This window comes from Dama dama, chromosome 9 (assembly GCF_033118175.1).
Source record: "Dama dama isolate Ldn47 chromosome 9, ASM3311817v1, whole genome shotgun sequence".
Classification (NCBI taxonomy): domain Eukaryota; kingdom Metazoa; phylum Chordata; class Mammalia; order Artiodactyla; family Cervidae; genus Dama; species Dama dama.
In genome coordinates this window covers 6282123-6294672 of record NC_083689.1, presented here as the reverse complement: position 1 = coordinate 6294672, position 12550 = coordinate 6282123, and the positions used below count along the sequence as shown (strand labels likewise).

General features: G+C 41.2%; 1 protein-coding gene across 3 annotated transcripts in view; it reads left to right on the top strand.

The window, feature by feature from the left end:
• The window catches only part of RUFY1 (RUN and FYVE domain containing 1), a 62548-nt gene that overhangs the window by 29246 nt on the left and 20752 nt on the right, over window positions 1-12550 (top strand). For all 3 annotated transcript variants that reach the window (XM_061149652.1, XM_061149653.1, XM_061149654.1), the window contains exons 8-11: window positions 1968-2037; window positions 5677-5778; window positions 6641-6757; window positions 7146-7313. In XM_061149652.1, the coding sequence (XP_061005635.1) occupies window positions 1968-2037; window positions 5677-5778; window positions 6641-6757; window positions 7146-7313 (457 nt within the window). The remainder of the gene's footprint in view (window positions 1-1967; window positions 2038-5676; window positions 5779-6640; window positions 6758-7145; window positions 7314-12550) is intronic.

Here is a 12550-nt window from a genome sequence, read left to right as displayed (position 1 = left end):
GTTGCTGCTGGGAATCAGCGCACATCCCTCCAGTATGCTGAGCAGGAGAAGGAGCTGGAAACCACTGGGTTAGACCTTCAAAAGCAATTCAGTAGAGATTTAATATCTCGTGGTTTTTTTTTGTTTTTGAAAGCAGGTATCTTTATCTTGAGTTTTCTTTTTAATTGGAAAGCTGCTCCTGTGTGTCATGAAACACTAGTTGTTGCAGGTGTTGAGGGGGGTGGATGGAGATTCTCAGCCTAACATTTTTGGGAGATATACTTCTCTCTCTGAACCCTCAACCCCTTTAGAAAATTTACTGTGCACATTAGCAGTGCTCTACGGGAGCAGCCTCTGTGACCCCCAAAGCCAATGAAACAGGCAAAGGATCTGGCGTGTTCTTTAGAACATACCTAAGTGGGGAATACATGTAAACCCATGGCTGATTCATGTCAATGTATGACAAAAATCACTACAATATTGTAAAGTAATTAGACTCCAACTAATAAATGAGAAAAAAAAAAAAAAGAACATACCTAAGGAAGTGCACTTTTGAGCTCTCTGAGGTATGATGCTGACTACTGTTTTGAGAGAGAGATTCTTAATTCATTCCTTGTTTATTGAGAACTTTTGTAAGAAATAGATGTTGAATTTTATCAAATGCCTTTTAGCATTCATTAAGTTAATCTTGACTTTTATCCCTTAATCTATTGACATGATATAGTTTACTAAATGTATTTTTTCCACAGGGAAAACTACTTGATCATAGCTTTAATGATTTAATCATTCTCTTAAGGCATAATCTAATGTAACTGTTCCATAGTTTTCCCTCTGGCATGGTCTCAAGGTTATGCAGCCTCACAAAATGAATCAGAAAGCTTTGGCTTATTTCTGTGCTGGGAACACCTTCTAGTTCATGAGCTCGTTGAAAATGTGAAGCTCCAAGCATGTATAGAGGCAACATTTTGCCGGCTTTTCAGTCTTTCCTTAGTTGTTAGTTCATCTAGCTTTTCTCCTCTTGAGGATGTATCTTGTTTGGTAATTTGTGTTTTCTAAGGAAAAAATAGCAGTTTTATTGATACTTTGTGAGTTATATAGTCAGTACAGAATTGAAAATGCCATAGTCTTTAAACTTGTAATTCCTTCCATATCTTTTGTTTTGTTGTCTTTTTCATTTTGTGTCAATTTGTATTTTTATCTTTCTCCCACCCAATTCTTGAACCTTGTTTCCTTAGCCTTGAAAGACTTGTTTCTTGGTATCCCCCTCAATGGCGAAAAACACCAGTTTTTAGTAGTAGGGTCTATTGCCTAAAAGTGCAGGTTCTAGAGCCAGACTCCCTGGGTTCATAGGGGTATGAACTTAGTGACTTTTTCAATGTAAAGTTATGGTTTCCTCATCTGTAATACAGATTAACAATAAAATTTGCCTCACAGAATTGTGGAGAGGATTACATAAGTTGATGCATTTAAAATGCTTAGAACAAAAGAGAGCCTGGTACATCGTCCAAAAAGAAAATTACTACTATTATTGTTGTTGTTTATCAAGTCTACACTAGTTTTTTGTGTATTTTTCAGTATGAAAGTAGAGCATGTTACTTAAAGAGTATGTGAAAAATGGAACAAAGTGTAAAAAATATTTAAAAATCAACTTTGATCCTACTACCCAAAAGTACCAATATCTTGTTATGAATATTACTTTAGATGTATCACCACCAGGGCATTTTGGTTCCCATCTATTGTGTCGGGAGAAACTCTGTTTTCTTTCCAGTTGGCTAAAAAACAAATGGGTAGCATCTATGGGGAAGAAAACATTGAAAACTTTTCAATTAATATACATATATATTTAGAATCCTCATCTATGAGTTAATTGGAAACCCTTTGACTCTGCATTTCATACAGGAAATCTGGAAATCTCCATTCTCATTGTTTACAAATTGGGAAGACAACCTTCATAAGTTCACATTCACTTAATATTTTCTGTTCTACAGCTGCACAGTTGGGGATCTTCAAACCAAGATAGATGGCTTGGAAAAGACTAATTCAAAGCTCCAAGAAGAGGTTTGTGCCTTACCGAAATGCTTAAACCAGAATGACCCGAGGCTAAGAGAAATGGTGTGGTTGGGACATCTGACCGGAGCTGCTCGCTGGTAGGAGAGGGAAGTGCTGACCTCAGGCTGAGCTGCACGCAGGGCAGGCATTCTCAGAATTTCGCACCCTCAGAATGTCTATGATCTGCCCTGGCCAGGGCTGCCGAGAGTCAGTGCAGCTGATCACGAGCCGGTTCTCAGTGACTCAGGCTTCCTGACCTCGCAGTGGTCCAGCAGGAGACAGGTGCAGGTCCTCTTATGAATGTGCTGCTCCCTTCCTCTCTTACCACCTGTCCTGTGATGTAGGGTGTCTCCCTGCTGTCCGGAGGGCGCAGGCTCTGCCAGGTGGAAGTACCCTTGCCCACCCCTCTGGTGTTTCGGCCTCGCAGGAGCGTGGAACCGGTCTCCCCACAGTGCGGTCTTTCTCTGCTTTCTCACTAGGGAGAGAGAGAATGAAAGGACAGGAAGAAGGAGGGCTGAGGCCGAGGAAGAAGGCTTGCTGCCCGTGCCCGGCAGGCTGCTTGGTGGACACATCTTGTCTCCTGCTAGCAGGAGGGGGGTTGCGCGCCCACAGGTAGCGGTCCCTGGCTGCTCGGGCCCCTCCAGCTCTCCCTGGGAAGGAGGGGCTCTGAGAGGGGCCAGAGGACGGCTGCCCCATGGTGCAGGGCGGGTCACGGCCAGAAGGAGAGTCGCAGAGCACGCCTGTTAGTAAGGACTCCAGTTTAAGGCTCACTGCAGACTTCCTATGCTCTTCTCAGGGCCATGACCGGAACAACTTTCAGGAGAGGAGCTCAGATTTGTGAGAGGAGGTAGAAACTCAAAGATGAGCGTCACAGGAGAGACTTCATCGCACTTAGAACTGAAGCACTCCAATTCCTCTGGGGATGGAGTGGGCCTTTGGGCCTCACTTTCCTCATCTCCAACCTGGGTGATAATTCATACCTTACAATAGTGTTGTAAAGATTAAATTAGGTTAATACCATATAAATGTGCCTTGCCTGACACTTGGCGTGTGGAGGCCCTCAAAGAGACCTTAGTTGATTTTAGAACAACAAGCAGATTCACTCTTTGTTCTCCCAGACGAGGTGGCATGATTTGTTTTTGTTGTTGTTGTTTTAGTTTTAGGGTTTTTAAATCATTTTTATTGAAGTGTAGTTGGTTTATAATGTTAAGTTACTTTCAGGGGTACAGGAAAGTGAATTAGTTATATAAATACATACATCCACTCTTCTAGATTCTTCTCCCATATAGACCATTGCATAATATTGAGGAGAGTTCCCTGTGCTATACAGTAGGTCCTTATTATTACACGTTTTATATATAGTCGTGTGCATATGTTAGTCTCAATCTTCCATTGTATCCCTTTCCTCCCCCCTTTTACCCCTGGTAACCATAAGCTTGTTTTCCACATCTGTAACTCTTTCTCCACTTCGTATAGAAGTTCATTTGTACCTGTTTTTTAGTTTCCACATATAAACAATATCATATGATATTTGTCCTTCTCTGTCTGACTTACTTCACTCGATATGACCATCTCTAGGCCCATCCATGTTTCTGCAAATTGACATCATTTCATTCTCTTTTATTCCATTATACATATATATATATATATATATATGTACCACGTCTTTACCCATTCTTCTGCTGATGAACATTTAGGTTGCCTCTGTGTCCTGGCCATTGTAAGTAATGCTGCAGTGGACACTGGGGTGGGTATGTGAATCTTCACGTTATTGCTCTCTCTGCTTACATGCCCAGGCGTGGGATTGCTGGGTCATGGTAGCTCTAGTGACAGTTCCTTTTTTTAAGGAACCTGTACTGTTCTCCACAGCAGCTGTACCAGTTTACATGCCCACCCACAGCATAAGAGGGTTTCCTTTTATCCACACCCTCTCTGGTATTTATGGTTTGTAGGTTTTTTATGATGGCCATTCTGACTGGTGATATCTTACTGTAGTTTTGATTTGCCTTTCTCTAATAATTAGTGATGTTAAGCATCTTTTCATGTGCTTTTTTGGCCATCTGTATGTCTTTGGAGAAACGTCTCTTTAGATCTTCTACCAATCTGTTGATTGGATTTTTTTTTTTTTAATACTGAGCTGCATGAGTTGTTTGTGTATTTTGGAGATTAATCCCTTATTAGTTACTTTGTGAATATTTTCTCCCACTCTGAGGAGAGTTGGCACACCTTGAATGAATTTAGCTTTTGAAACTGAACCAACTGGGTTATTTTTTCTTCAAAAGCAAACAGTTGTAATAGAAAATGTGCTTTAGAGAGAAGTACGCCTCTCACCCAGGGTGTGGTCTCTGTCCTCTGAGGGTAGGACTGGAATTAGCATTTGGTTTTTGTCTGCTTCTTCCCTTGTAGCAACTAGCGCCTCCTTTCAAGCCTTAGTTTTTAGCTTGGGCACAGAAGTTATGTTTAGAAACCTCAGTCCTGGCTTCTGAGTCCGCGTGGACCTAGGCCTGAGCAAGAGAAGGCTTCAGGGCCCCATTCATGAATGGTGCTAGGAGCATAGCCGCACACCAAGGGCACACGTCTTACTTCTTTCTCCCTACCCAGCCTCACCTTCTGTCTCAAGGCTGGTTCACAGGCTGGATAAGGACAAGTTGGTTGGGGCGTCACTCCTCTATCTTGTCTTTCCTGCTGGCCTCTCCTCAGCAGGTCCATGAAGGCACCTGCTCCTAGACGCTTTTCCCTAAACTATACTCATTCAGGCAAGGAAGATGTTTTCCTCAGGCACATCTTTAGTGGTTTGGTTGTGATTCCACTCCCAGATTGTTTAATTATCTCTCTAGTGATAAGATACACTTTTGCTCATTGGCTAGAAAAACTAAAAAGAATTGGGGGGGTGGGGGGCAGGAAATGCATAATCCCTTGGCTAAATGACAGCTATTTTTAACACTTGGTATATAGCGTTCCCATCTCTTCCTAAGTTTTGTTTGTTTGTTTGCTTTTGATTTTCTTCTTAAGCATTTTTAAGTTGTGGGGGTTTTTTGTTTTGTTTTGTTTTAGGCCGCACCCTGTGGCATGTGGGGTCTTAGTTCCCCAACCAGGGATCAAAACCATGTCCCCTTCATTGGGAGCACCAAGTCTTAACCCCCACCAGGGAAGTCCAATTGCTGTTGTTTTTTTTTTTAAACTAGACATGAGAACATACTCTATAACCTGCTTTATTTGATTATATCATAAGTATGTTCTCAAGTCATTAAAAGTTTTTATAAATATTTTAATAACTACTTGTTTCTTTTTTTTGCTTTCACTGTGATTTGTTAAACCATTTCTAGTATTCGACATTCAGGCTGTTTCTAATATTTTGTGTCCATAAATTTTTGCCCATGTGAAATAGATGGTATATTGTCGTTTTTGTGAAAGAGTATCTGGGAAGGGCAGAGATCACTAGGGGCAAGGGTGGGAGAGAGATTTTACTATGTTTTTTTATCTTTGGAATTTTGTGACTGTATTACCTAATTCAAAACAATGATTAAAAACAAAATTTCACATATGTAAAAATGCATTGTCAATTTCGAGGATGCTAAATGTTAGCTTTTAATTTGAGCAGTAAGATTCATTTTGATGTTAAGAAATATAAAAATCTTTCTTTATAAGCTTTCAGCTGCAACAGACCGAATTTGTTCACTCCAAGAAGAACAGCAACAATTAAGAGAACAAAATGAATTAATTCGTGAGAAAAGCGAAAAAAGCGCAGAGGTGAGAAATAGACTTTATAGGCACTCAGACATGTCCATCACAGACCTCAAGCTTGAAACGTGCAAAGATGCTCTGTTTCAAAGAAGCCTTGGTACCCTAATGCCCCCTCTCAGGCCGCCTGGACCACTTGGGGTTTCCCAAGTGCCTCTAGGCCTTTGTAAGTGAAAGTTGCTGTCCCCCCCTCAGCTTCTCTGGTGGGCCCAGTCCTCTGTGATGCTGTCCCAGTGCCCGTCCGGAGGCCTGGGCCCTTCTCCTCATGTGCTGTCATCACTCGCTGCATTTCCCTCCATCGTAGAATCCATTTGCTGTTTTGTAGAACTGCTGACTTGCGGCTGTCTCACCCAATGACTTGAGGGTAGAGACCATATCTGATTCATCTCGAAATTCACCCAGTGCTAAAAATTATGCTAGATAAATACTGAATGTGGACCTTTCCCACTCAGAACGACTTTTCTGTTTTAAAGAAAATTAAATTGTTTCTGAGCCCACCCTTTCAAAAATCTATTAGTTTGCTTTCATCCTTCAAGTTCAAACATATTAAGATATCTTTAAAATTTTAACTTTTCTCTATTATTATTTTAAAAAATAGAAATTAGAAATTGTGCTACTTTTAAAAACATTTATTTGGTATATTTTAGCAACTTATTGACCAGAGATGTATTAATACATCTTTTGTTACCTGAACATTATTGACCAGAGTGTTTCGTTATTCACTTACATAACAAATCACCAGTCACAGGCAATAGTTTCTGCAATAATTCCCCAGTCAATAATGTGTTAAAATACTTTGTACTTGGCCAACCCAGTAGTTAGCTTGCTTCTGTAAGCAAACCATTCCTATGGTGCTCTTGTTTGATCACAGATAACAAAACAAGATACAAAAATTGAACTGGAGACTTATAAGCAGACTCGGCAAGGTCTGGATGAAATGTACAATGATGTGTGGAAGCAGCTGAAGGAGGAGAGGAAAGCTCGTTTGGTGAGTATGTAAGCCTGAGTCGTCAGAAAGATTCCCCAGTTCATCCCCTGAAAGCTAGCTTCTATCAGCGCTTTGCAGATGCATGCTTCAGCCTTCTTTAAAACAAATTAGTTTTATGGAAATAAGGCTTTTAACATGTTAAAAAAATATCCTGGAGTATCCCTCATTACCACCTACCTACTTTCTGTTGACTTGATGCTGAGCCAGTGTTTATTGTAAAATGAGAAAAGGGGTAAAATTAAATCTAGCTGTGCTCCAGACAGACTTGTCTGCATTTCCCTAACCTATTCTGACCTTCGTATGTTCAGCACCGCCCAAAATACAGTATCAGTTAAGTTCATTTCTCTGATCTACTTTAATAATATTCTCCTTGTTAATATCCTTTAAGGAATTAGAAAAAGAACTGGAGTTACAAATTGGAATGAAAACCGAAATGGAAATTGCAATGAAGCTACTAGAAAAGGACACCCATGAGAAGCAGGACACTCTGGTCGCCCTGCGCCAGCAGCTGGAGGAAGTCAAAGCCATTAATTTACAGATGTTTCACAAAGTCCAGGTGGGAATTGGCTCTGTGTCCACATCACACAAAGCCCTGACACAGTGGGCATGGATTCCGTCTTCCAAGTTTGGGCAAGTGGCAGTTTGACTTCATGTTGGCCATAACTCGCAAGGCTCATGACATCTGCTGTGGCATCACCAAACCCCTGTCTGCAGAGTCAGCACAGCGTGGTTGGATTCCCCAGGAAGGACCACACCCACGTCCCTCTAGTGCTGCTGGAATTCCGGCTTCACACTCTTTCTCCCTCTGGGCTTCAGATGCAGAAGGTTGAGTTGACACTTATATCCCTGGTCAGGGCACTATAAAAAAACATCCCTCTTCTTTTCTTATTTCCTTTTATCCCCCATCCCACTGCCATCCTCTTTCCTATAGCCCAGCATTCGAAAGTGTTGATCTTTTCATTTGTATTCATCATTCTAAAATGGGTATCATTTTGAGATACAAATTTTAGTTTCCATCAGTGGTATCGTGCTGTGGCTCTCCTGTTCCTTTTTCTGCCTCGGCGTGACGTTCATCTGCATACTTACCTGCTGTTGGCTTCTTAATACAGGTTAGCTTCCCAATGTGTGTACCCACTGCATTTTCTTGCCCAGTGACGGACAAACGATTTTCCTCCACTATGCTAGCACAAGCCACACCCTGGCAAGTAGTGTACCCATCTCCCTTTGAGACCTGGGAGAATCTCTCTGGCAGACATAATCATAGCGTCCTCCCAGCCAGACGCTTCTTTCTTCCAGCCACACTGCTTTCCAGAAGGGCTGCACCAACATACACTCCCTCGAGCTGTGGCGTGTGGTACCTGTATTGTGAGTGAGTGTACAATTGTTTTAATATTCATTTCTCAGTCTAATGAGTTTGAGCATCCTTTAATATGGCAGCTAGCCATTTATGCTTCCTCTTTGTGGCTTACCTGTTCATCTGTTTTGTCCTTTATTTCTTTCGGGTTTTCTCTTTTCCTTGTTGATGAGTAGTCATGTATAGTGTAAATATTAGTCCTTTACTGGTCTACAGATTGTAAGTATCTTCTCCTAGTCATCTACTATCCCAAAGTCCCTAGTTTTGATGTAGTCGATAATGTGTTGATTTTTCAAATATGGTTTGCACTTTGGGGGCTTCCCTGATAGCTTGGTTGGTAAAGAATCTGCCTGCAATGCAGGAGACCCTGGTTCTATTCCTAGGTCCAGAAGATCCACTGGAGAAGGGATAGGCTATCCACTTCAGTATTCTTGGGCTTCCCTTGTGGCTCAGCTGGTTAAAGAATCTGTCTGAAATGTGGGAGACCTGGGTTGGGAAGATCCCCTGGAGAAGGGAAAGGCTACCCACTCCAGTATTCTGGCCTGGAGAATTCCATGGACTGTATAGTCCGTGCGGTCACAAAGAGTTGGACATGACTGAGCGACTTTTACTTTCACTTTCTTTCTTTGCACTTTGGAGGTTTTGTATTAGAAACTTTCTCATGCCTGGGTGTCAGAGATAGTCCACACTAGTTGTCTCAACCTTTCACGTTAGGTTTGTCCTGTTATCAAGAGTTAGCCTTTGTATATGGCATTACCCAGGGATTCAGTGTTCTTTTTGTCCATGTAGTAAACTGCTTCAGGGTCGCTTGTTGGCATGTGGTACCGCCTTCATCATGTGCCAAGTTCCTACGTAAATAAATGGAGCTCTCTCTGAGGTCTCTGTTCTGCTTGAGGGTTTGTGTATTTTAATTGCCGTGGCTTTGTGGTGGGTTTTACTGTCTGGTTGGTTCTGTGAGTTTGCTCAGGCTGCTGCAGTAAAACACCACAGGCTGAGTGGCTTAACGAGAACTTATCACCTCGCAGTGCTGGAGGCCAGGAGTCTCAGCATCAGGCATTGGCAGGGGTGGCGTCCTCTGAGGCTTGTGAGAACGTCAGTCCCAGCCGTCTCTCCTCGCTTCTGGTGCTTGCTGTCAGTTTTGGGGGTTCCTTCACTTGAAGGAGTTACCACCCCATCTCTGCCTTCCGTCTTCACACAGCATTTTCCCTGAATGTGCATGCCTCTGTCCACATCTCCTCTTTGTATAAGGACACCAGTCATATTGTATTGGGAGCCCACCCAACTCCATTGTGACTTCATCTTAATTAATTATGTCTGCAGTTAGTGACCCTGCTTCCAAATGAGGTCCTGGGTCATACTGGGGGCTAGGACTTCAACATAACAGGTTTGGGAGGGACATGATTCGGCCCAGAACGTTGGTCAAGCCTGCCCGTGTTTCCCCCTGTTTTCTCCCTTCATTTTCCGATTGACTTATCTATTTATAAATGTTTGTTCTTTTTTATCTTCTTCTCAAGTGGAGTATAGTTAATTCACAATGTTCTGTTAGTTTCTGGTATAAAATGATTCTTTTTCAGATTCTTTTCTATTATAGATTATTATAAATTATTGCATATAGTTCCCTATGCTATATAGTAGGTCTTTACTATTTTATATACAGTGATATGTATCTGTTAACCATAAATTTCCCTTTGGTAACCATAAGTTTTTTCTCCAAGTCTGACTCTGTTTCTGTGTTGTAAATAAGTTCATTTGTATCATTTTTTTAGATTCCACATATAAGTGGTATGATATTTGTCTTTGGCTGACTTACTTGACTTAGAGTGATAATCTCTAGGTCCATCCATATTCCTACAGATGGCATTATTTCTTTCTTTTTATGGCTCTGTAGGGCTTCCCTGGTGACTTAGTTGTAAAGAATCCACCTGCCAATGCAGGAGACTCAGGTCTGATGCCTGGGTCAGGAAGATCCCTGGAGAAGAAAATGGCTACCCACTCCAGTATTCTTGCCTGGGAAATCCCATGGACAGAGGAGCCTGGAGGGCTGCAGTCCATGGGGATGCAAAGAGTCAGACACGACTTAGCAACTAAACAACAGCAATGTTCCATTGTATGTGTGTCTGTATGCACTGTGTATACACACACACACACATACACACACACACATATACACACACATACACACACATACACATATACACACACATACACATACAGACACACACATACACACACGTATACACACACACACATATTTATATATACACACACGTATATACACACACATACACACACATATTTTTATATATACACACGTATACACATATACACACACACATATTTATATATATATATATACACACACACACACACACATATACTCACCATATCTTCTTTATCCATCCATCTGTCAGTAGATATGTAGGTTGCTTCCACACCATGGCTGTTGTACATAGTGCTGCAGTGAACATGTATCTTTTTTAATTAGACCTTTCATCTTTTCTAGATATGTGCCCAGGAATGGAATTGCTAGATCTTACAGTAACTCTATTTTTAGTTTTTTAAGGATTCTCCATATTGTTTTCCAGCATCTGTACCAATTTACATTCCCAGCAACAGTGCAGGCGGTTCCCTTTTCTCTACATCCTCTCCAGCATTTACTATTTGTAGACTTTTTGATGATGACCATTCTGACTAGTGTGAGGTAATTCTTCACTGCAGTTTTTATTTGCATTTCTCTATAATTAGCTGTGTTGAGCATCTTTTCATGTGCCTGTTGGCCATCTGTATGTCTTTCAGAGACATACAGATGTCTAATTAGGTCTTCTGCCCATTTTTTGTTTGGGTTGTATGGTTTTTTTATATTAAGCTATGTAAGTTTTTTGTATATCAAGAAGAGATAAGAAGGCTTTCTTCAATAAACAATGCAAAGAAGTAGAGGAAAACAACAGAATGGGAAAGATTAAAGAACTCTTCATGAAAATTGGAGATATCAAGGGAATATTTCATGCAAGAATAGGCACAATAAAGGACAGAGACAGTAAGGACCTAACAGAGCCAGAAGAGGTTAAGAAGAGGTGGCAAGAATACACAGAAGAACTGTACAAAAGAGATCTTCTTGACCAGGATAACCATGATGGTGTGGTCACTAACCTAAAGCCAGACATCCTGGAGTATGAAGTCAAGTGGGCCTTAGCACTACAAACAAAGCTAGTGGAGGTGATGGAATTCCAGCTGAGCTATTTAAAATCCTAAAAGATGATGCTGTTAAAGTGTTGTACTCAGTATGTCAGCATTGGCCACAAGACTGGAAAAGATCAGTTTTCATTCCAATCTCAAAGAAAGGCAATGCCAAAGAATATTCAGACTACCAGTCAGTTGTGCTCATTTCACATGCTAGTAAGATTATGCTCAAAATCCATGAAGCTTGGCTTCAGCAGTACGTGAATCAAGAACTTCCAGATGTACAAGCCAAGTTTAGAAAAGACAGAGGAACCAAAGATCAAATTGCCAACATTCGTTGGATCATAGAGAAAGCAAGGAAATTCCAGAAAAACATCTGCTTTATTGACTACGCCAAAGACTTTGACTTTGTAGATCACAACAAACTGGAAAATTCTTAAAGAGATGGGAATAGCAGAATACCTTACATGCCTCCTGAGAAATCTGTATGCAGGTCAAGAAGCCACAGTTAGAACCTGACATGGAATAATTGGTTCCAAATTGGGAAAGGAGTACAACAAGGCTGTGTATTGTCACTCTGTTTATTTAACTTCTATGCAGAGTACATCTTGGAAAATGCTGGGCTGGATGAATCACAAGCTGGATACAAGATTGCCAGGAGAAATATCAGCATCTCAGATATGCAGATGATACCACTCTAATGCAGAAAGCGAAGAGGAACTAAAGAGGCTCTTGATGAAAGTGAAAGAGGAGAGTGAAAAGGCTGGCTTAAAACTCAGCATTCAGCCACAGGTGCACACGTGTCCCCCATCCTGAACCCCCTGTCCTGTGGCTGATTCCTGTCGATGTATGGCAAAAGCCACCACAATATTGTAAAGTAATTAGCCTCCAATTAAAATAAATAAGTTAATTTTTTTAGAAGAACTCAGCATTCAAAAAACAAAGATCATGGCATCCAGTCCCATCACTTCATGGCAAATAGATGGGGAAACAGTGACAGATTTTATTTTCTTGGGCTCCAAAATCATCACAGATAGTGACTGCAGCCATGAAATTAAAAAGATGCTTGCTTCTTGGAAGGAAAACTGTGACAAACCTAGACAGCATATTAAAAAGCAAAGACATCGCTTTGCCAACAAAAGTCCATACAGTCAAAGCTCTGGTTTTTCCAGTAGTCATGTACGGATGTGAGAGTTGGACTGTAAAGAAGACTGAGTGCCAAAGAACTGATGCTTTCAAACTGTGATGCTAGAGAAGAC